This window comes from Podarcis cretensis (assembly GCF_951804945.1).
Source record: "Podarcis cretensis genome assembly, chromosome: 1".
In the NCBI taxonomy this organism is placed as follows: Eukaryota; Metazoa; Chordata; class Lepidosauria; order Squamata; family Lacertidae; genus Podarcis; species Podarcis cretensis.
The window spans coordinates 42054608-42079707 of record NC_137170.1 but is presented as its reverse complement, the minus strand read 5'-3'; the positions used below and the strand labels follow the sequence as shown (position 1 = coordinate 42079707).

At 41.2% G+C, this 25100-nt stretch overlaps 2 protein-coding genes across 3 annotated transcripts in view; one reads left to right on the top strand and one right to left on the bottom strand.

Moving 5' to 3' along the window:
• LOC307203694 (formin-1-like) overlaps positions 1-21450 on the top strand; it is a 39626-nt gene extending 18176 nt beyond the window's left edge. Inside the window, exons 3-4 of the mRNA XM_079954664.1 lie at positions 18407-18585; positions 19936-21450. Of these exons, the coding sequence (XP_079810790.1) occupies positions 18407-18585; positions 19936-19938 (182 nt within the window). The 3' untranslated portion in view covers positions 19939-21450. The remainder of the gene's footprint in view (positions 1-18406; positions 18586-19935) is intronic.
• On the bottom strand, positions 865-24973 carry LOC307204135 (uncharacterized protein; the record flags this gene model as incomplete). 2 transcript variants are annotated; one of them, XM_079955591.1, is made up of 5 exons in its annotated part: positions 865-1247; positions 2114-2186; positions 12648-12762; positions 24401-24507; positions 24713-24973. In XM_079955591.1, the coding sequence occupies 4 exons, from the start codon at positions 24971-24973 to the stop codon at positions 2154-2156; spliced, it is 516 nt and encodes a 171-aa protein (XP_079811717.1). In that variant the 3' UTR covers positions 865-1247; positions 2114-2153. The 2 variants fall into 2 exon arrangements, with proteins under 2 accessions (XP_079811717.1, XP_079811718.1); XM_079955592.1 differs by lacking the exons at positions 865-1247; positions 2114-2186 and adding exons at positions 13551-14035; positions 18084-18245 and having other exon boundaries at positions 11022-12762; positions 24713-24837.
• Between the last annotated feature and the right edge of the window lie 127 nt (positions 24974-25100).

The window sequence follows — 25100 nt, the reverse complement described above, 5'->3', positions numbered from 1 at the left end:
CTTTCCTGAATAATTACTGTCACTTTCATTGCTGCAGACAAGCCCCAGGACTGCTTAAAATCAATATAGCAATCAGAAATTGGAAAGATCGCACAGAAATACCGTAGATGCTAGGGTAATGGCAGTAACAATTTGGGATGTTGCTATATCTTCTCATTTTCTTTTCCAGTGAAGCCCTCCTTAACAGAAATGAGTTGGCATGTTAATTACACTTTGAATTGAAAGTATCTCTCTGATCAGTGTACATGATAATGTTTTACTGCTAGGTATGTGCAGTAATGGCTGAAATGCCAGGCATGCAAGTTCTGTTTAAATCAGTGTGAGGCTTACCTCTCAGTAAACTTGGTTCGAATTGAGTTGTGGGCTATTGTTGTGCTCAACCTCCCTATCTAAGCACTGTGTTCTTTTTAGGTAAGCTACTCAGGTGTGCACAGTGAAGGAAGAAGGGGCAGGTATTGTTTCCTTAGATTCTAGTTTAGTGCTATACCCCAGGTAAACTATTCACCGTCATCCTTTTGACCTAGTCTGAGTCTTTCTCTTGGCAACTGCAAAATCAGCCTTCCAATAGCATCATAATCTTGCTCCAGATATTTGTTTGCTGTATTTTTACCATTCTTTTCTATAAATTATAACCATAGTAACTTACAAAACAGGGGTGGGGAACCTCAAGTGTGGCCCTCCAGGGCTTTCTATCTGGCCCTTGAGAGTCTGTTCAGTGCACACACCCACTCTAAGCCATATATCCTCATCTCACACCATGTCCCCCCATTGAGTGCTTTTGCCTGGTTGTTGCATATCCTTGAACTTTGATAATAACTCTTCCTTCACTGGATAGAGAAGTGTGTGTGTGTGTGTGTGTGTGTGTGTGTGTGTGTAGAAACTTCTGACCTGGAACACAGCCTACTTTGTTGTTGTTTGCTGTTGTTGTTTAGTCGTTTAGTCGTGTCCAACTCTTTGCGACCCCATGGACCAGAGAACGCCAGGCACTCCTGTCTTCCACTGTCTCCCGCAGTTTGGTCAGACTCATGTTAGTAGCTTCGAGAACACTGTCCAACCATCTCGTCCTCTGTCGTCCCCTTCTCCTTGTGTCCTCAATCGTTCCCAAACAGCCTACTTTACAAAGCTAAAAATAGCACTCATTGTTCCGTCCATTTTTTCCTCTGGCCTTCAACCACTACTGACATGTGCCCCCCGAAGGTTGCTCATGAGGAAATGTGGCCTTCAGGCTGACAAAAGGTTCCCCACACCTCTAACAAAACCATAAAGAATCGTTTAAAAACATGGTAGAATTTAAGTGGCAACAGTCGTAGGATGATGTCATACACTCCAACATGATGCAGCCCAAATCTGGGACACCATCTTCCGGGTTCGAAATCCTGCATGAGTCATGTGACCCACTTGAGATTGCGGACCCAGAAAAAGCACTTTTGGGGGGCCAGAACTCAGCCCGAAATTGTATGATCGCAAGGCACCCCAAAAGGCTGCTGTGCTCTCACAGGAAAAAACAGGATGTCCTGGCAGTTGATGGGTATCAAATGTTGCTACCCATCAGCCAGCCTTGTTGCAGCATGTCTTCCTGCTCCCCTCCTAATCTGCCTGATGCCCCATCCCAGCGGTAGCTAACCTTGTGCTCTCCAGAAGTCTCATCATTCCTGACCACTGGCCATATTGGCTGGGGCTTTCAGGAGTTGGCTGCCCTTCCCTATCTAGTTTCTTGCATAACTAACTGCCTGCTGTTGTACAACCATTGGCTCATTCTAGCATGCATGCACAACACACCCTTTAGACAGACCTTTTGGCTCAGAATCTGTTCTGCATTTCCCCCTGCCCCTGGACTGACCTTCTTTTTCATTTCCCACCCCCACCCCCACTGTTCGTGCTCCATCCTGCCAAGATTGGCACATTGACTTCCCATGCGCTTGGCTGCCCATGGCCCAGTCCTGATGGCTGTGTACAGAAGAACAAAGTCTGGCCTGTAGAATAGCCATTGCTTTTTACAGTCTTCGCAAAAGACAGGAAATTATTTCTGCTGGAAGCATCGATATTTCAGTGATCAAAGTTGTATTTGAGAAAAACTTGAGGGGGAAAATATCACTCAAGGCTACAACACTACCTGAGTCCAGCAAAGACTCTAGCCGCCTGTCCCGCCGCAACTAGTTGCTGGAACAAGAAATTGGATCTTTGATCTAAAAAGAAACAAGCAAGCTTAATAAGAGGAATTCAGTCGGAAAGTCTTATGATGTGCCCCTAAGTAAAAAAAACCAGTTTACAAAACAGAGGAACCTTTTACAGGCCCTCTGAAAAAAAAGACAGCTGATCTGTTGTTTGTTGATGTGTTCTCATTAAGATACTGTGAAAAAGCGTCTCCGGTTAAAGTTTTTGAACAAGACACTCTTAAGCAACATTGGTAGTGTTGTTTCTTTGTAAATGTGGCTTCCTCCTCAAAGCCAATCACTGAAGGGTAGCAAAGTGAATTAAACTGGAATGAAAACCCAGACGCAGCTTAATGTTTCATGGTTGTCATAGATGAACAATTCAGTATTCTGTGGGACAAAAGAGCAGTACCAATTTCCTGTTTGTACTAACATGACACAGTGTTAAAAAGGGTTTTGTTTTTTAAAAAACCTCCCTTATCAATACATGAAGGGGTTTCTAAGAAAGCTTGCAGGTCCTAAATGTGTAGTAAAGGGAGATAAACGTTTTATAATAATAATAATGCTGCAGACAGAATTCAGAATTGGCATCTGAATAATAACTTCCCCACCCCTAATCTGACATGTTCTAAAATGATGTACATTAGCTGAGCCTATTCAGAAATGAGCTAAAGGAAGTCTTACTGATTTTATTTACCGACTCAGTCAGCTGGGCGGGGTACAAATAATTGATGATGATGTTATGAGAATTATAAGGTCTAAGATATAAAATAAATGTTCATAAATGTACCAGGCAAAAACGTACATTTCAAAGTGTTGGTGCTGACCTTTAAAGCCCTAAACGGCCTTGGTCCTGTATACCTGAAGGAACGTCTCCACCCCCATCGTTTTGCCCGGACACTGAGGTCCAGCGTCGAGGGCCTTCTGGCGGTTCCCTCACTGCGAGAAGTGAGGTTACAGGGAACCAGGCAGAGGGCTTTCTCGGTAGTGGCTCCTGCCCTGTGGAACGCCCTCCCAACAGATGTCAAGGCAATAGGCAACTATTTTACTTTTAAAAGACAACTGTTTAGGGAAGTTTTTAATGTTTGATGAGGTATTGTTTTTAATATTTGGTTGAAAGCTGCCCAGAGTGGCTGGGGAAACCCAGCCAGATGGGTGGGTATAAATAATAAATTATTATTATTATATGGGCCACATGTCCGAAGCAGTGCAGGAGGGCAGTCCTGAAGCCATTTTGATTCTCTCAAATTGACTTCAAATGTTTCTCTCAAAGGAGGAATGAAATGGGAAAGCCTCCCCATTGTCTCTTTGCTCACAAATCCTGTCTTAAGGGTGTATCTGTGTATGAACAGGGTGAGCCTGTGACCTGGATTCAGGAACCGATTATTTACCATCACAAAAGACTGGCCAGGATGCCCAGGTAAAAGCAATCAGTGACCATTATCAGGTATCCTGCCAGACAAGATTCTGCTGTAGACCGCCCCTTCTGTGATGTATGTATGATGTATTGGGGGGTGGTCTTAAGCTACAGGGTGGCAATTTCAAAAGTCTATATAAGGGCTTGCACACCACTGTTCTGGGTTCCTGCTCCCTCCTGCGTGGGGGCGGTGTGTGAGCACCCTGTTGCTCACAGTTTAATAAAGATCAGGCTTACTAGCTGCTTTGCTTCTCAATATTCTCTGGTTGGCCTCTGTTATTTTCTCCTACTGATAGAGAACCTACATAAGGACTGTATATGGGCTCTTGGGTACCCCATAAGGGAAAAGGAGCAGTGTTTTCTTATAACAATGATGATGATGATGATGATGATGATGATGATGATGATGTTGGTGCCAGGATCAAGCCATGGTTCAATGATAATCTGAACCGGAGTTAAATGGCTGGTGAATCCTTCTTAACTAACAGATCATCTGTCAATGGAAAAGGGAGAGAGGTATTTTTTGACTTGTGTCCCCTTGCATCTTCCCTTCCCTGAATTTTTTGCTCCAGATTGCTGGGCAACCCTCTAGGGTACATGGGGTGTGTGCGCTTCGGGGAGGAGGAATTGCCCCAAATTGCCTTTCATCAGCAGAGTGACACCCATTAGGTTCTACCCATATTCATGAAACTGGCAAAGGATTACATCCATTCAAAATATTTGCACGGAGGTGTCAGAGAAGCTACTTTTACAACCACTAAAGTGTAATATGTATGCCTAATAATAATATACTGGTTTTAACTGGCTTTACTTTGAATAATAAGATGTGAGAATTACACTGAAAAGTAATTTAAATCTGTGAGCTAAAGCCACTAAATCTAGTTAACTTTTGAACTTAAGGAGTCAGTAGACTGTGTAAGGATTTTCTGGAAAATGACTTTAAATGTCTTTGTTCTTTTGTGGCACTTCTCTCCTTATCCTCAAGAGAAAGTGTGATGAAGTGCAACTAATTAGACACTTTTGATGGAAGCAAAATGTATAGTTCAGAATATTAAGTTACTTTTGGCATCACCTAAGAAAAAATGAGTGACTATAAGTCAATGTTTAACCAAGGGGAGAGAAAATCGATTTTAATAGAGACCGAGCGATTTGCATGGTTCTCACATTGCTTTGAATGTATAGAGAGAAAATAGTTAAAGCAGCCTTTAATATTTTGATAACCTGTATGAATATCAGATTGTTTTCAGTGTTCCTGTAAGTGATGTTAGGGTACTAATTTTGTTCATCCATTGGAATTTACTATTAAAGACACGCATAAGAGAATCATGGGATTCTGGTGAGCTTTTAACATTAAACTTGTGTTTTATCGTTAGTACAAAAGCCGAGATGACAGAAGTTGTCTCGCTGGTGTTAATAGGTATCTTGCTTGAATCTTGGTACTTTGTGTCACGGACAGATTATCTTACGGAATGAACACTTGATCTGGTAATGATCTTTATTTCTTGTTAGCACATGAACTTTCAAATGTGACAGTTATGCCTCCCTGAGTAATGTAGTATAATTGCACTGCACAGCAGTCAAAATGAACCAAATGACAAAAATATTTAAAGAGATCTGAGCTGGCTGCTTTTTAAGGGCAAGTTGGGGTCTAGAGTGTTGTTTTGTTATGCCAGAATTTACTATTGCCAGTAAAAAAAAAGAAGCAGAGTTACACAATACTTTCTTCTGCTAAATGGCTCCCTTCTCCTCCTCCTCCTTTGCAGTTTAAAGGATGGATAAAAGTGAAATGCTGTGATTCTTCTTGGCAGAAAACACACACTGAAAGCTCCTGGGCCAAGCACAATTCCTGGGGTGGGGTGCTCTCTGACCCCAGAGTGTGATTCCTGCAACTGTCAAAACTAAAATGTGTGTGAATCAGCTCTAATACAAAAAGTACTTATGCAGGTATCCATTTCTGTGTCCAATTACATGGACTACAAAATTATTATTAATATATATATATATATATATATATATATATATATATAATTAGTTTTTTTAACATATCGTTTTCAACAGTAATTAAACATACCTCTTATTCAAATTTTTGACTTCCATCAATCCTGCCTGAAAATTTTCCAGTCTAATCTCTCAGTATGCATTTCTTATCTTCCCTATTACATTTCAAACTCATAACCAATATCTCTATCTTTTTCTACTTTGTAACACTTCGTATATTTCTCCTTACAAAACTTCTTGTAGTCCTACTAGCGTAATTTGTTGATTACAGTTGCTCTTCAAATAATTCGTATACTTCTTCCAATCTTCTGTAAATCTCTGGTCCCACAGGTTTCAAATCCTTCCTGTCATTTTGTCCAATTCTGCATAGTCCATTAATTTCATCTGCCATTCCTCTTTCGTCGGAATTTCTGGACTACAAAATTATTTTACACCTGTAGTAGGGGAGGGAAAGTGCAGCTCCAGGACTTTTTGCAGAGCAGGAGCAGTGATGAAATCTGCCAGAGTGCCAGGATAACCTTCCTTGTTCAGGCAAGAGAATAAAATGATAATGAGGTTTCTCTAACTTTGTCGCAGATTGACACAGAGGAAGGAGTTAGAGAAGTAGGAAAAAATATAATGGTGCAGTGGTTGGTTACGTCTTTCCTTTTTTCATCTTTGATGGGATTAATACCTCATACTAGCAGTTTTAAGCGGCAACTTCTTTGCAAGATTATTTGCATTTCAAATTAAAAGATTATATTTCAACAGGCTAAAAGTATTTGTTAAAAGCTTGGTAAGTTTTACAAGTCGAACCTATGCAGTCAGAAGTCAGCATATTGTTGCAGTCATAAGGGCTAAAAACTCAGCTTTTTTAAAAAAGGAGGATGTGAATTCCTACTTTGTAGCTTATTCTGTGGTTTTCCTAATAGAATCACTGCAGCTCTGCCTGTGATCACTGACCTAGAGTGGGAGCTTGAAATGCCAACTTTCCTGCGACAATTGAGATGGCCGTGTGAATATATGAAATGTAAGGTGCTTAAGTTTGAATCCTAGATGCCAGGCTTCTTCTGCTTCTACCTGTGATGCAGGTTTTCTTTTGTTTTGTTCAGGTGCAGTTGCCTTATATAGGTGCAGTAATAATACCTATAAAGATGCGGCTAAGCTTTCCCCCACAAATAAATTCCTATAAAGGGAGAAACATCAAAAAAAGGTCTATGTGTTCAGAGATTTGTTCAAGACTCTTGAGGGCAGAGAATAATTTTCTTGGCAGGAGGCCATGGTTACCTTGCCAGTTAATCCATCTGGAAATTGTTAGCCTTCTGATCTTCTCCAAAAGCTGGAACTGTTTCCCACACTTTGTAATTAGCAATGTGTGTTGCTCTTTATTTTTCCAGCTTCTACTTTTTTCTTTTTTTAATGGAAAAATTGGCCACAAGTAGGTGGTGTTATAACATTTTTGAGATTGTGATATGTTTTATTTGGTAAATATTTTTAATATGTTTAGAGTTGGAATAGCCTTAGGTTACTGTACTCATTTGTTAAAGGCAACAAACATATGTTACTTGCAGCACAACAGAAAACCAGCAGCTGATTGGATAAACAAGGAAGGAACGCAGGAAGCTGCCTTATATGAAGTCAGACCATTGGTTCATCCGGCTCAGTTCTGTTTGCACAGGGAGCATGCGAAGACAAGCTCTGGCAGATTGAGCAGACTAGACCATGGGTAGGCAAACTAAGGCCCGGGGGCCGGATCCGCCCCAATTGCCTTCTAAATCTGGCCCGCGGACGGACCGGCAATCAGTGTGTTTTTACATGAGCAGAATGTGTGCTTTTATCTAAAATGCATCTCTGGGTTATTTGTGGGGCATAGGAATTCATTTGTTTCCCCCCCAAAAAATATATATATATATAGTCCGGCCCCCCACAAGGTCTGAGGGACAGTGGACCGGCCCCCTGCTGAAAAAGTTTGCTGACCCCTGGACTAGACCAGTAGTGGGCCAGGGGTCAAGACGGCAGTTTCGGCATGTGTTGTAGAGGGATGTGAGGGGCAGGTGGGGCCCGTCAACCTTGGAAAGCAGCCCTTCTAGAAGAAGGAAAATTCTGATCCTAAACCTCTGCTGCCTTGCGGGATATCTTTGGGGGAAGAAAAGGCTAAGGAGTAAGCCCTACACAAGTCCAGAGTAGAGTCCCTAAGATGGTTAAATGGTGCCTTGTACACCTCCTTGCATCTCTTGCGGCCAAACTGGTGTCAAATGTATTGCTCTGCTTTCCTTTGGACCACATCAGTGAGGACAAAAGGGTTTTTTTGTCTTGTGGTCAGCCCTGGACCTCCATACACACAACACAGGCTTGTGCCCCAGTGAGGTCACCTCATTGCCGCTAATGCAGCAGTTTGACTTCACCCCTGGAAGTGAACTCCATTGTCTCTTGAGACAGATGGATGCCAACATGCAGAAACATAGATCAGGATCCATTTTGGTTTCTCTCTGTTTCTCATTATTCCACATTTCAATTCTCCCCATTTCCACATTAGCATGTGATTTTAAAAAAACAAAAACAAAACTCTATAAATAAAATTTCTACAACTTTGCTTACTACACCCATTCTTGTAGAACGTCATCACCCAAAATAAATCCATAATGCTTAAAACTTTCAGCATTATTGGATCCTGGGACAATGTACTAGAGCTTTACCTGACTTTATTAGGCTGTCACAGAGGACTGGAGAGTTATTTTAATATATGTACCTATTTGAGACCAAAGGTTAGGAAACAATAGCTATAAAGGTTTGGGTGTTGGCTTGGCTTGGGATTTTAAGGCCACTGTGTTGCAGCAGTGATTCAGTACCCAGTCCAAAATTAGAGCACAGTGAAGGCAGTGTGCAGATGTGGACAGCCTTAATAATAATAATAATAAGACTTTATTTTACTCAAGTTAGTTAGACCCCTTTGAAGAGAGATGAGCTCTTTTTCGAACTGTTTTCTTTCAAAAGAAGGAGCACAGCTGAAAGCGTGTTTACAGTGGAGAAAGAATCGTTCCAGTTTGCGAAGGAAAGACATGTGTTTCTGTGGCATCGTAAAGAATTCGGGATTCCACAAAGGTAACCTTATGCTAGTATGTAAGCAGAGCTTGCTGAAGGTAATTGAAAGAGCTGGCTTGCTAACCTTTAGATATAACAAGTGTTCCGATTTCTAGTGCATCAAATAGTGAGAAAGAAGAGGTATCTATAGAAGCAGGTCAGCTTGTGGGGAATGGTGGTAATCCAGATTATGGTGTTTTATAAACTGGTGGTGTTTAAGCATTGTGAGCTTTATATCTTTTCTGCTTTGAGGTTGCTGCTCACCCATCATACTGCGCTCTCGAGCTCTTTCCACCCTGGAGGTTTTGGTGGAGAGTTACCATATCTCTCCATAGCTAGTGGTGAACTGCTGCAATTCAGGAAAAGGGGCTTGCGAAGATACAGCACCTGTGCTACTTCCTTTAGCAAAATAGTTTCCCAGGTTCAGGAACAAGGGACGGATAAAGATCTATGTCGGGAACAACGGCGGAGGGTGGGGGGGTTAAATCAACCTGAGAGGTTGAAAAGGTAATTAAAAGCTGTCATGGGGGAGAAACAGGCCTTCTCTGAATCACGCTGGACAGGTGCAGAGGCCATTCAGTAGAGCATGAGACTCTTAATCCCAGGGTTGTGGGTTCGAGCCCCACTGGCTTCCTCAACCTTGGTCTTTCAGATGTTTTTGGCCTACAACTCCCATGACCCCTAGCTAGCAGGACCAGTGGTCAGGGATGCTGGGAATTGTAGTCTCAAAACATCTGGAGGGCCGAGGTTGAGGAAGCCTGGTGTAGAAGATTCCTGTATTTCAGGGGGTTGGACTAGATGACCCTCATGGCCCCTTCCAACTCTACAATTCTGTGATTATATGATATAGATCTTCACTTTACACATTCTTCTCTTCTGGTGGGAGGGTGGCATTTTGTGGTTCGCCTCGGGTACCAAAATGTCTTGGTCTGGCCCTGATCAGAAAGAATCTACTGGCACAATGAATTTTCTAAAATAGATATTCAGCTGTACAATATGTATTAAAGCACTCTACGATGAGGGCAAATTAAGGGCAGATCTTCACTGATCTATCCTGGGACTTTTTGGAAATTTAAAGTGTAGCAAACTGGATAAAAGTGCAATGGAAAGGAAGGAATTCTAAAATTAGCTATATAACCTTCCTTTTAATTTGGGGAAGTGTATCTGGATGTGAGCATATTTCAGAGGATAGCTTGTTTTCGTATCGTAGCTTATTTTCAGGTTAGCTGCCTGCTGTTTAAATATTGCGTTGAGTTAGCCTGTATATTTGCACAGTCATTACACGATACACTTTTGTTTTACTGAAGCTTCATGACTGGCTTTTTTTTTCGTAAGGAGCTCCTAGGTGAACCTCTGTAGCTGGTACAGGTGAAACAGGTTTTGCATAGGCTTTTTGTTTTAAACCAGGAAAGATTTTTTTTAAAAAAGCTGTATTGATTCAAAGGCTTCAATTTCATTCTTATTAACAAATTTCCAGGTCAAGTCCCATTATGGCTTTAGCCCAGCCTTTGCCAAGCTGGTTCTCTTCAGATGTGTTGGATGCTTAGCTCCAGCTAATGGTCAGGTATTCTGGGAGTTGTCAATAACATTTGGAGACCACCAGGTTGGCCATCATTTATTTGTGTGTTTAAATTTATGTCCTGCTTGATTATAGGAAAAAACCTCAAAGGGGTTTACAAAAAAGATAAAACAATAAAATTATCATTTTATTAATGTTTAAAATTAAAACATATTAAAACATTGAAAACATATAGAAAGTTAAAACCACAATAGAATAGACTAAAACAAATTAAAAGTCATACAGACTTTCTAAATATCTGGGTAGGCTTGTATAAATAAAAGTGTATTCAGCAGGCACACACAAAAATTACAGTGTCATTGCTGCCACAGTAAACAATCAAGTATTACGTGGCACCTGTAAAAGTGATGATTCTGCTGATCAAAGCGGTTGAGTGGACACATATGAGGTCAGGTGATCTCATAGGTGAACTGGTATCAAGTTGTTAAGGGCTTTTTATATTAACAGTAACACCTTGATAGTGGCAGTAGCACCATACCCTCCAACAGACACCATCTTCTGCGATGCCACCTTCCTGTTTTTCCTTGCAGAAGCATAGTGGCCATTTCACACTAAAATCCACCCCCCCAAAAAAAGCACTTTTGGGGGCATAGTGCCCCAAAACATATTTTGGGGTGCCACATGAGATCATGCCCCCCCAAAGAGCTTTTTCAGTTGAGGGAAAGAAAGTACAACTCTGTTAATCCTCCTGGATAACTTAGTGGCTTTTGATACTACTGATCAAGGTCACCCAGTGAGTTGCTCAGCTGAGCAAAGATCTCATTTTCTCAAAAGCAATGGAGACCCTCTGTACGGCATAGATTCAGTTAAGATTTGATAGAAATGGAATCATTAACATCATTGCTGGTCATACAAATATAAATAATGTAGTTCAAATGGCACACAGATGAGGTGGGAAGGGGGAGTCAAGAATAAGACTCCTGAGAAGCCTTTACTGCAGAGGTTGCCAACATCTTAGGATCCATTTGGATTTTTGAGTGAGCGCTACCCTACAGTCACTGGTCACTTCTCTCCCCCCTCTTCCCAGATCAAGGGCCACCTTCCTAGAAAGACACAAAACTAGAGAAATTCTTCTAACCTTCTCCTTCAGCTGTATGTGCTTTTCAAGGAAGGAAAAAGGAATGCCACCTTCTGACGAAGAGGGTAGTAAGTGCTGGGGCTGTTGACTCAGAGGCAACAGGGGAGAACTTTGAGGGTGCTGCTGCTGCACCCATGGGTGCCACATTTGCAAACCTTGCTTCTCCTGAGACTGGGAAAGTGTAGCCCACAGAGGCAGGATGAAGCTGGTGAAAGGAAAACTGAGAGAGAGGAAAAAGCAAGGGGAAGAACGTGTCAAGGAGGGCAGACCGGATAATTGGTAGCATTTGTGGTAGAGACAGATTGTCCCCGCATTGTCAGAAGGCAAGCCTGTAAGTTTGGCCAGGAAAAAATGATTGGATACCTTCATGAAAGTAATTTTAATGGATGGAATAATCTGTTTTTTATTTTTTTAAAGCTCCACAATTTTGTCTTCTTAAATTTTATCCATACTAAAAATAGTTGGAAAATATTATGCAACTTTGTTGACACATGCCCAGACCAAAACCAATGGAAAATCAATTTAGCCCGGTGAGTAAAAGTATGGAAAATCTGTGCAACAAAACATCATAAATTAGAATGAAAATTTGAACTACATCCAGATTTAACAATGTTATTCTTTAGTTTCTCTTATCTGGTACTTATGATTTGTAGAATTAAATAAAGGAGTGAATATCAGCATCTTATTGCTGACTCTGTTTTTAGAGGTTTTCAAAACTTACCTGGCAAGGGGCTTAAAAGTAATCCCTTTTAGATCCCTTTTGATTTCTATACAAAAGAGTTGGGCTGCAATCCTGTGTACACAGTTACCAAAGAGCAACCCCCATCAAACATACTTGGGCTTTCTTCTGAGTAGAAATTAAGAGGTTTTTTTCTTCACAACACCTGCTAAACTCTTATTTAATGTCCCTTGTTGGAACTGACTTCAGGTATTCTTTGCTTAGCACAGTATCATTTTCTGTTGGACACCCTGCTCATGAATAGCATTTGGTATTTTAAACTACCAAGCATTTAAAACGGAGCTGATTTCATGGCAAATAGTTTAATAGATAAGGACTCGCACCAGATCTGACCCACAGACTTACGATAAAAGCATTCAGAACACACACAGTGACATTTCTGGGGAAGAGTGAGGCAGGATCTGTGATAGCTACTTCTTCAGAACATTCACAACATCAAAACTATATCCAGCTCATGAAAGGAGGGGCAAAACACAAGGGAGGTGGGGAGAGCAATATCTATACTGTGTATCATCTTCCCATTGGTGTCAACAGCAGGGGAATTACAGTGGTACCTCAGTTTTTGAACAACTCTATAGTCGAACATTTCAGAACTTGAACGCTGAAAACCCAGAAGTAAACACCTCGGTTTTGGAACGCGCCTCAGAAGTCGAACAGGATACACGGTTTCCATTTTGAGTTTTCCATATTGAGGCTTCCGCTTCCAGTTTTCGAATGTTTCGGAACTCGAATGGACTTCTGGAACGAGAACTGAGGTACCACTGTACTTGTGTCATGTCCTGGTTTAGATGTCTGCCATGCCTGTACACCCTCCCACCAGGGAAGAAGGGGTGGATGAATATCTCCACCAGAAACAAGGGAATAAAGATCTACATTGGGAACTAAGAGGGAGGAATGGGTCAGCTCTGAATCATGCTGGGCAGGTCCAGAGTCCAGGAGACCCCAAAGGGCAGCCTCCATCATCTCTTCCCCAGAGGTGGGTGGAAACCAGCAGTGCCTCCTATTCTCTGAGAGGCCATGGCAGAGGCAGCATTGGGGTAGGGGGCTGCTGAGCTGGAAGCAGATCTGGTCTCCAAGGAGCACATGGCAGTGGCAACGGGCGATGCATTCTTTGGAGGATTAATAATAATAATAATAATAATTTTTTATTTATACCCTGCCCTTCCTGGTTCAGAAAACCAGGCTCAGGGTGGCTAACAACAAATTTAAAATGCTTAATTGATGCAACAACAAAAACTGCATAAAATACAGTATAAAACGTGAATAACAATAAATTCAGAATTCAAAAATCAATTTAGAGGGGAAATCCATCCAATAAACATTAGATGATCACCAGGGCTAGCTGGCTAAATTAGTCCTATTTGGGCCAGCAAGGAGACCAGGGGAGAATTAGCTGTGGGATCCCAGAGCGGGTAATCTTCCAAAAAGGGGAGGGGGAGGGAAGGAAGGGGAATAAAAGATCAGGCTAAGTTCAAATTGAAAGCCAGGCGGAATAGCTCTGTCTTACAGGCCCTGTGGATCGTAACTTTGCCTCATGGGTGGGCTGACCATGGATATTAGGTATTCGCAGTTCTCCTCTTGTGGTGCCCATTTTTAGGTGTCTGTGGGTGGAACTCCACCTGCAGAAACTTTCCCAGGCATTTACACAGATGTGTTCAGTTAAGGCAGTATTCCTCCACTTCCGGTGGCATTGGGAGTCTTCTGTCTCATCCTAATGCCAGCGCCCCCCCTCCCCCCAGTTGATGAACCAGCAACAGTTGGATTGCACTCTTCAATGCTATGACCTTTTTGTTAATAAATACTGTTGCACACAGCAACTGCATGCCTTAATTCCTCTCGTTGAGGAAATGTCGCAGTGATTCTGGAAAACCAAGCATTAGGTTACTTTAAACCAGATGCATAATTCATTTGGGCTACTTCTGACGAAGCCCTTTTGCGTGTGTAAATGATGATGTGCTTTGCCTTCCTCTGGCAGTAAAACATGACACATCTGTCTTCCAGAAGATTTCATCTGAAAAGGCAAAAAAATAACAAACAAGAAGATTCTGCTGTTGTCCTTGTTTAGTCCTTTAAAAGGGTTTTGCTAACAATGTCTCTTCCACGTGGCAGTGGCTGGGTTGGGAAGCAGCAGCCAGGGCCTGTGGAATTTCTTCCAAGTCGAGGTCATCCTAAAGGACAAACCGTGCCACACATTCCCAATAACATGGCACAGTAAATCTGTGATTGATCTAACATCTTGTTTTGTTTTTTTACTGAAGTATAGTGTGGGGAAGGCAACTTTTTACTGGGAAATGATGCTGGGAGTAAGGTAAAACACTATGTCCACCTACCACCACCAAATATATTGCCTGCATCTTCCTCACCTGACCCCCTGTGGATGCATTATTATTATTATTATTATTATTATTATTATTACCACCACTACTACTACTAGTAGTAATACTATTAGTAGTATTAGTATCAGTAGTATAGTAGTAGTATACTGCCCTGTACTTGCAGGTCCGCAATCCTGGAAACACAAATGAAACACTAACCTGCAGTGCAATGTGTAGTGTGGCCCTAAACTGAAATATGCAGTTGAAATATCTTCACTGAGCAGAATTATGGTCCTTTGCTAAATGAGCAGCTGCCTGGTTCTTATTGGAAACAAATCTGTTTTTATCAACGTTTTATTATAGTGTCTTCTTAAAATATTGGGCATGACCCAACTGTATTTACTTACCTGAGAGCAAGCCCCATTGAGCCCATACTTGCTTTTGAGTAAACATAAGCGTAAGATGGTGCTGCAAGCCCTGTGGATTTCAGTAGGAAACTTAAAACAGCCTTTAGTAAAATCAAGGAGACGTAAAAGCACTTATGTGTGCCAGGATCATAATGTTAGTTTTTATAACATTTATAGATGGTGCCTAATATAGAATGTTTAATATGCTATGAGATTATGCTGTTGATTTTGATCACCTCTTTCCATGTGAAAAATATTTCACAAAATGGGTTGTGCTTATTCTGTTATTTAATCATTTTTCCCAGTCACATTCGTAGATGCTGTATTCTATCTCGCCACACCTCCCCTTCTGTTCCTATAACATAATACTGTAGTTTTAATTGATTTACTTTCTTTGTATATTGTCGTTATATTATATGCATGGGATTGTTGCATCTTTCGAACTCTAGAGGGCGCTAGATCTTAGGGATTTTAGGAAATAAAGACATGCAAGATTTCTAATTTCATTTGTGCCTTGGCTACTCTGTTGAACTGCACTTTTGTTCACAAGGGGAACCGATACAAGAAACACCTGTATGTTTTATTTAAGAAGGGGGCTGTAGCACTTATGTTTCCATGTGTAAGACCCCCTGGCATTAGCAGCTAAATGTTCTCAGGTTTTCCTTACTTGGATTTCTCATGAGAAAGTGTTTCCTTGTACTGCGATATCAGATGAACAGATTGGATTATACAGTAGCCCTTACTTCTCTCTCGGGACCTATTTATACAGGAGCCACATGGTCCTTCTGTATGAGCCACTCAGGTAACTGATAAGACCACGTGGTGATTGGGTTCTTCACCAGTTTCAAATCAACATCAAAATCAAATCCAATATTAATTCAGCTTGGTGGTCACATGGTCTGCTAAGCCTGTGGCAGTGCAGTTGAAAATCACCACAAAATGATTTTTAAGGGGGGGGGGCTATAGATATTATACACTCAAAGAGCTATGTGAATATGCCTTTAGTGAGAGTTCTGAAGAAAATTACACTGCCAAGAGTTCGTGAAACTGAAGTTCCTGTTTATGTGAACATGGCCTAAGCAGGAATTTTGTAGAATTTGGAATCATTTTCACCTGACTAGTTTTTGCTCAGCAGCATGTTCATCATTCAACACATATTTGATGTTTATCAGTCTTCCTCATAACAGTCTCTGGTTTTTGTTACATTCACTGTCAGTGAGTGTCCTACCCCTTCAACTGTATGATATATTTCTAAGACCAATCAGTTCCTAAAACTACTCCCAAAAGTGAGTGAGTGTCCTACCCCTTCAACTGTATGATATATTTCTAAGACCAATCAGTTCCTAAAACTACTCCCAAAAGTCCAAGCCGGGACAAAGAGTGGCCGTGCGAGATAATGGTTGGAAAACAGTTGCATTCTCCGTTGTACCAGAAGTCCTTGATACGCGACCATGTTACCTAATCAGGTTAGCAATAATCTTTACTGGCTCTGTCTGATTAAATTGCTGTTGTTGTGCTTGAACAAGGATATTTGTAAAGGGAGAAATGCAACTTTGCTGTAGACCTCTGATCCTCTACTAATGGTTATTGGCATTCTGGAAAATTTGTCAGTCTTCTGCTGTATGCATTCATGCAAGTGCACAAAATCCTTAAGTCAAGTTAATTCTTAGATGCGGGAGACAAAACTCTTAAGCCAGGAGCCAATTTTGCACCAAAAGTGTACACACACACACACACAAAATGTCAAAACAGCTCCTTAAATATTAAGATATTTTGTTCAGTTTTAGTGGTTTTAATGGTTTTAATGTATTGTATTGTTTTAAAAATTGTGATATTTTATGTAACCAGTACTGGGAACATTCAGTGAAGGGCCGGCTGTAAGTATTAATGATATTACATAAATATCATCTGGTACGTTCTGTTCAATATGACTCCATCCTTTGGGACTTTGTATCTGCAAGTGTGCTTCTCATTTATAGATCTGTGCATCCAAACATGTACCTCATTTTCCCTCAATCTTGTGCAGCTTTCATCCTATGCTCTTGTTCTCTGTTTCTGTCTGTCCACCATATTTCCCCCATGGCAGCCCCACATCCATTCAGTCTATGCTAGTCTCTACTGCTGCAGTGGCCTGTGGCTCCCCTACTTAAAAACTGCAGTACACCTCCGTATACGGAGCCCATTTCCTTTGTATTTTCTCCTGGTTTTGTGGCATGGTATGTAAAATGATAACTGGAAGTTGCTCATGTGCTAAATGCTGCTGCTTTTAGCATCCATTCAAATGTGTTTATAGCCAGTTCCTGGTTTCTGTCTCGTTGTCACACTGTCCCCCTCCATGAGTTGAAAGAGACAGTGGGGCTGCACCCCTGGCTCTGCTCCCAAAGTCACGCTGCTATCCTGATCATCTGAGTAGGTCAGAGGAGCCTATTCAAATAAGCCCCAATGGGTGCGGAAAACCCTGTGTGGGATCAGGGACACTGATGGGTAGGGCTGAGTCACCTGTTAAATGCTGAGGCAAGGCCAGTGGCACAGCTGCCCCATTCGACGCATGGATCATTTTCCACACATATTGTGCATGAATTGAGTGAATCTGTGGTGGGACAGGAACTTACAGTGGGGGACCCTTAGATAGGAATGGGCCTGATGCTCAGTTTCTCCTATTAAGTTCTTAGCAGCAAAGTAATGGCGCTGTGGGTTAAGCCACGGAGCCTAGGACTTGCCGATCAGAAGGTTGGCGGTTCGAATCCCCGCGATGGGGTGAGCTCCCGTTGCTCGGTCCCTGCTCCTGCCAACCTAGCAGTTCAAAAGCATGTCAAAGTGCAAGTAGATAAATAGGTACTGCTCCGGCGGGAAGGTAAACGGCGTTTCGATGCGCTGCTCTGGTTTGCCAGAAGCGGCTTAGTCATGCTGGCCACATGACCCGGAAGCTGTACGCCAGCTCCCTTGGCCAATAAAGTGAGATGAGTGCCGCAACCCCAGAGTTGGCCACGACTGGACCTAATGGTCAGGGGTCCCTTTACCTTTAAATATGTTTCATGTGGCTGGAAGAGATCTAGCACAAGGAATCAGGATTATCACAGTCTGGTCCATGTTAAATATGACAAGTGTTCCCATGTACATATCTTGGTTTTATTTTCCATATGTGAATGAAGGCAAGTAACATTCTTCTAATGGGGATATTCATCACCGAGGGCAAGACTCTCCCTCCTGACCCTTGGTCACCTGGCCGTCCAAAGTGATAAAAGTCAATCCCGTGTACAAAGGATACAAAGATGCTCTGGGCTGTCAAGCATCATGGTACTACGCAGGCCCTCTCTCCATTCCTGCTCCTGCTTACCTGGTGACAAGCATTTTTCTAGTTCTCTAATCCAGGTTTGATTGGGAGACTTGTTGAGTCGATCATCTGTAATCAGGGTGTGCCTATGAAATCTGTTTTTGGTATAGAGCACAGGAGTTTTTGCAAAGGAGCTATGAACTTTTGAGTCTGTTTCAGATGAAGCTGTGAGAAAAGGGACACCCAAGACGGGCTGTTGAAATCTTGTCAATCAAATGGAAGCAAAATATATAGTACTCTTTCCGTTGTGGTACTATAAAGCTCCAAGTGGCACACCACACTTCTCATAAGTGGGGATAATTTTCTTCTTCTTTAAAATCATTTAGGTATTCCAGCAGATGCTGCTTTGAAGAATGACTTTTCAGAACAGGCAGCTAATATACATGTCACAAATAAAGATGGCGATGCCTGGGTTTTAGGTTGCAGGTTGGGAGAATCTTATCCATCTACCTGTTTCAGTGAGTCAGAGAGAGCTGACAGAAACTCACTGCGCCTGGACTTAAATGTGAGTAGTTCTATAAATGACTTTATTAATTGCTATTGATTCAAACTGCTGTTTATGAAATAGTCCACTAACGACATAGTTAATTAGCTCTTCTTTTTAATGTATAATTTATAAGACTTCTATTCTACCCTGAATACAGGACTCACAGTAATCTCCTATCAAAAAGACTGCTCAGGCCAATGCTTGATTAGCGTCAGCAAAGCTACAACCTCAGATGTTTACAGACCATTATTGGGTTCCGGGCAATAAAGCCTTTAATATTCTGATATTGTGAAGCCAGTTTCATACTATCATGCAGCAGTTTTCAGCCAAATGATCAGCAACTGCTGCAGCAGTGCTCGGAGTTGAACTAACGTGAGCAATGCTGACATCTGTTGGCAAAACTACAGGAATGGATTAGAAATAAATCAGATTGCTGCATGCATGCCCTTAAGAAAACTTTTGTTTTGTGCATGTTTACTTGCTTGATAAAGTAACTTTATCAACTTAGAATTTGTATGTTCAGTTTTGGCTATATTTTACAGAGTGGCTTTTTATGTTATCATTTTACGTACGAGTTAAATGATGGAAGTGAATAACTGGCGCTAAATTGGATATTCCTTTATTACTAGTTATTCCTAACATTGTAGGCAGTTGCTAGCTAAATTAAAAAAAAAAACCCTGAAATGAATTCATTAATTAGTTTGTTGCGTCTGATTTGGAACCACAGCAGATACCACAAACTATTTTAATGTTTGTTTTAATGGCATCCACCCCACCCCCCCGCTTTCCCCCCTCATGCACCTGTATTTGTACAGTTTTCACACTTGGAAGTCCTGTACTTTTAATGTGCACCCAATTAAGACTACGAGTTGACATAAGTTAGGGAATTTTGCCATCATCTTATTTTAATAAGTAATATTTCTGAAACTCTCATTGTATATAACAAAATAGGCATTCTAACCCGACTCATAAGTTGACTTTCTCCATCACAATGCACAATAAAAAGATGAGTCTAAAGGTAAAGGAGTGATAGCTGGGTTTTGAATAGTTGTACCTTGGTTTTCGAACAGCTTAGTTCTTAAACCTTTTGGCTACCAAACGCCACAAACCCGGAAGTGAGTGTTCTGGTTTGCAAACTATTTTTGGAAGCCAAACGTCTGACAGGGCTTCTGAGGCTTCCAATTGGCTGCAAGAGCTTCCTGCAGCCAATCAGAAGCCCCACTTTGGTTTCTGAACATTTTGGAAGTTGAACAGACTTCCAGAACTGATTCCATACGACTTCCAAGATACAACCGTACTATGATAGGGAAAGTGTATTCCAAATAGAAAAATAACAGACTGTCCAATATGTGCAACATTTTTCTACAGTGATGGCAACTTCAGATCCGCAAGGCAGCTATTTCACAGGCCATTAGAAACACTGCGTACATCAGTTTCTTTTAAAGGCACAATATCTGTGGAAAGATGCTGTGAATAATCTTCCAAGCCCTGTAAGATTTTATCACCCTATTCTGAAATTTAGCAGTTGTTGCTTTTTGATAAATCACTTGTACATCTACTTACATTATAGCACCACAGAATTAAGTGATAGGCCCTGCCTTTTCAACAGTTAGCAATGTTCCCACATGTTGTAATTGAATCTGTTTGTAAATTTATTTGTTATTAACTCTGTAAACAATAAACTGTACCTAAAATATTTTGCCTATTTTTGCGTTTTTAAATGTGTGCGCCTGCAGAGCCTGGAAAAGAAAGAGATATTTACACGAAGTGTCACATCCACAAAACAGAGATCCAAAAATGAAGCAAAATTTATAAATAATTAGTGAGAGATGTAAAAAAAAATGTAAAGTTCTGATTTATGGTAATTCTAGAGTTGCTTGTTGACAGTGTATCTTCATGTCACTGCTTTAATACAGTCCTGCTGCTTATATTTCAAATTGCTTGCTTCTTTGGTGTTTGGGATTATTATAGCAAGCTTAAACCTCTAGTGGTTATAAGGCTGTACAGCCAAAGCTGTGATTCTGCACATATGAAAATAATAGTTGTTGTTGTTGTTGTTACAGTGGTACCTCGGGATGCAAACAGGATCCGTTCTGGAGCCCCGTTCACATCCTGAACAGAACGTAAGACGCGACTGGGCGGGTCGCGTTTCGCTGCTTCCACGCATGCGCGTGACGTCATTTTGACTGCGCATGCACCAGTGACGAAACCCGGAAGTAACGCACTCCATTACTTCCGGGTCGCTGCGGAGCGCAACCCGAAAATACTTATCCTGAAGCATATTTATCCTTAGATATGACTGTATTTCAATTTAAATTTTCCTTCGAAACTGCTGTGTCACACCAATTAGCACATTAAACAATTTAAAACACTTAAAAAAAACAACACAAAACCAGATACACTTAAAACAATTTATTTATACCCTGCCCATCTGGCTGGGTTTCCCCAGCCACTCTGGGCAGCTTGCAGCATACTTAAGCCCATAAAAAGCTCATAGGTTATTGTCAGGCCATTTGGGGTTTGTTTTTAAACATTTATTTTATTTCAAATTCTGTTCTTCATACTGGGGAGAGTATGCAGGAAACACTCCACTGTTTGGGGTTGTCCTATTTTGCTTCCAAACAGAAAAATCAAACCACATGAGCTCACTATTATTAACTGAACATTAAACTACTTGGTCCTTCTGAATACAGGATGCATTTAGCTATAATTGAAGCATAGTTATATCCTAGCCTTTGATGTTTAGTTTCAAAGATTATGACACAGAAATGGGAGGGTTTGACCAAACTGAGTCACAGTTCCTTCAGGAAATGTGGTGGCAACTATATCTTTGCAATGTCATTGTTGTCTACATTGGAAAATCCACCATTCCTTACCCAAGACAGTTGCAAAGCATCCATTGAGTTGGTAATCTATATGCATTCCATATCTCCATTTTCAGAAAGTAGATTATGAATTTAAATATTGACTGTATGAAGAGCTGTGACCTGTTTAGTGAACAAAAATTAAGACTTACTACCTTCCTCCTGGCTAGTCCATTTAAGACAGAGTAATGCTCTAAATATAAAAGCGCATTATACAATTACACTATAATTATCTACCTTTTGATGGTATGCCGCCTGCCAACATGAGCTGACCATGCCTCAAATGAATAAAGTCACCACAGTCATTGCAATTGCAAAGCAGTCACTACAGTGTAAATAGCGTAAGAAATTGTTATGCACGTACAGAGAACATAATGGCAGGAGGGGAAAATAATAATGAGGATTTCCACTCCATTCACCTTGGAAAGCAGAGGTTCAATCAGTTGTCAGCTAATTTTTATTATTTTATTATTTATTAAGTTTATATACGACCCTTCATCCAAAGATCTCAGGGGAGTTCACAACATAAAGATCATAAAGATACAGTATAAAAGCACAAAATAATCAGTTAAACAAAAACAAAACAATAACCCCCTTCTCTCACACCCATTTAAAAGGCCATAGAATATTAGTCCAAGGCCTGGTTGTATTCTTATTTATTAAATAAGCTTCTGGGCCATTTCACTCATTCCTTTAGGACTAAGTTGAGATGGTTTTCTACTGCATACGGTTGGTTTTCTCATGCCACGAAGCACAGGGCTGTGGAAACCTTTTCAAATTGAGGGTTACATTTCTTTGGCTCAGTTTGTCAACCAAACCCAGGCTTGTGGTTTAGCTCTGGCCTTGCTAACCATGAGCTGTAGTAGCCAAGGATTGCTGTAAAAACAGAGATGGGAGTTCCTTGCCAGGTGTGTTCACGTTTGTGTGGTCCAAGTAAGCTATAGTTTGGCTTACCATGATATGCAAATGAAGCCATATCTTGCCTTATTAAGCTGAGAGATGATTGCCATAACACAGTCAAACTGCCCTAATATTCCTGAAAATATTTATTCACTGATCTAAGTTGACACGGAACTGTGTAATCCAAGCTGCTTTTGTTCTTCCATGGTTTCTTAAAACTCAGTGACTATCTGCAACTCAGGGCTTTAAGTATGCAGTGGTACCTCGGGTTACATACGCTTCAGGTTACAGACTCCGCTAACCCAGAAATAGTACCTCGGGTTAAGAACTTTGCTTCAGGATGAGAATAGAAATTGCATGGCGGCAGCAGGAGGCCCCATTAGCTAAAGTGGTGCTTCAGGTTAAGAACGGAACTTCCGGAACGAATTAAGTACTTAACCCGAGGTACCACTGTAGTCCCCTTAGCCAACTGCTTTTAGAAGGCTGTCATTGGAGGAGTTACAGGGTGGATTTCATTAGGGATCTCCCTATGTCCCCCTCCAACAACTTGAGAACTGCATCAGCCATCTGGAAAGCTAGCAGTTGAGGCCCGGAGAGTGTAAATTAAATAAAAAGGTCTTGCGCCATGCTGAAATGAGGATGTCTGGAAGTTTTCCTGTTATAAATGGGTATGCTTTTAATAACCTGAATGATAACTGAACAGACCAGGGCTACTAAGTATAACTGGCTGGCAAAGCTGCAGGTCAAAGAGGAGGAAGCAATTCACTTAGTGTGACCAGCTGATGAAATTTATTGCCAAAACCATGTTTGTTTCAGTTATTCGTTTCTGAAGATTTATATACTATTCTTCCATTGTGTACTAAGTACTCAGGGAAGTTTAATAACAATTGTAAAACGAAGAAATCCCTCCCAGTTCCCCAGCCCAAGAAAAAACAATAAAATGGTTAGAAAATGAACAACACACAAACTGAAAGCTTCAGCCTGTCAAATTCAATACCTACATGAGAAAAAACAGAGTTGGCACAGCAGGTGAGGAGGGTGAGAATATTAATATTAATATTCTGTTCCCAGAGTGGCTGGGGAAACCTAGCCAGATGGGCGGGGAATGAATAAAATTTATTATTATTATTATTATTATTATTATTATTATTATTAAGAGCTCCATAACTTAGGTGTAAAATCAGAGAAGGGTCTCTTATGAATCCCAACTCATCTTGCTCTATATTTAAGGGCAGTATACTTTTGATTACCAATCAAGGAGGAAAAACATGGGGCTACTGTCTCCATTCTTGCCTGCTTCTAAGCTCTCTCTGGTTGTGTATGGAGCAATAAAGTTTTTATTTGCACATCAGAGCGGAGGGGGAAGAGGGAAATCTTCCATTCCACAAACATGAACTCTGTCCCATTCTCAGGACAGCTAGGATCTGAGCTAGGATGCTAGATAGATTTCTGATGTGAGCTTTCTTTAGTATTATTATTTATTAAATTTGTATACCACCCTTTATCAGAAGACCACAGGGCGGTTCACAACGTAAAAATACAAAATAAGAACACAACAAACCAATAACCACCCCCATCTGGTGTGATTAATACTGTATGTTCTGAAAACCTTTGCAGTGCGACCCTATACACGCCTACTCAGAAGAAAATCCCACCAAGTTCCGCGGGGGTTACTCCCAGGAAAGTGGGCAGAAGGTTGCAGCCTTCCAGTTTTAAACGCTAGAAATCATCTAATAAGGCCAGTGCTTTTTTCTTTTCTTTCTCAAAACATGTTTAGGGGTACTCTCATTTTCCTACTCATATTAAAATACTGCCCCTCAATGAAGCCAAACGTAGATGATTCACAAAATTTTTAGGGGTATGTGTACGCTTGAGTACCCCCCCCCCGGGGGGGAAATAAAACATTGAATAAGGCTATTTGCCAGAAAAGGAATTGAGGTGGGGGGCGGGGAGAGGAGGTTGTAAGCAACTTACCTCTAAATTAGCTACTCCTTGACTCGCTGGTTCTAACCCTTTTTATACACAGAGTTTTCTACTTGGAGTTTTCTCGTCTCGTCACCGGCTCTTACCTGTTTTTGCTGCCGCGGAGTAACCCAGCTCCCCCTCTGGGACTTCTTCCCTTGTGCTTTTCTTTTCCCCCTCTCCTAGACTGAGGAAATAAGATAGGTGCAGAGATCTAAGATGCAAAGAAACCCGGGAATTAAGAGTGGGGAAAATGAATTAAGAGAAATCGCTTTGGAAGATAAAGACAGTGGACGTGCATCTTTCCACCCCTCTCTTCTTTGCAGAGTTAATGGCCGAGTTCTGGGCAGTGGCTGTTTACCTTGCCCTCCTAGGTAGTTTTTAATCCGTGGGTGTGGTTACCTTGTCTGATAACTTACCTGTTTATGGTCCGCAGAAAGAGCTGTGCAGAGTTTAAGACGCAGCAACACGAAACCGGCCTCGTTGGTTGGTGCTCCTTGGCTGGAATCTGCATTCCAGACAGAAACCTGAAGCAAAAGCGGAAGAGTGGTGCTTTCTTTCTTTTTATTATGATTATTCAGCTTCAAGGGCACCAACGTTAACTGGGACTTCTCAGCAACTAGGAATCTCCAGAAGTTAAAAGAAGGCTCGTTTCTCTGTGTGTGAAGATTTGGAAACATTTCTTTCTGCTCGGAATTTTCCAGCTTTCTGATCTTGCCTTCCTTCTACGACTTTGCTCAAAGCAGCTTTTGACCACCATGGGGTGCCTTTCAAGAAACTTTTGAGGAGTTTTTCTGCTGACGATTT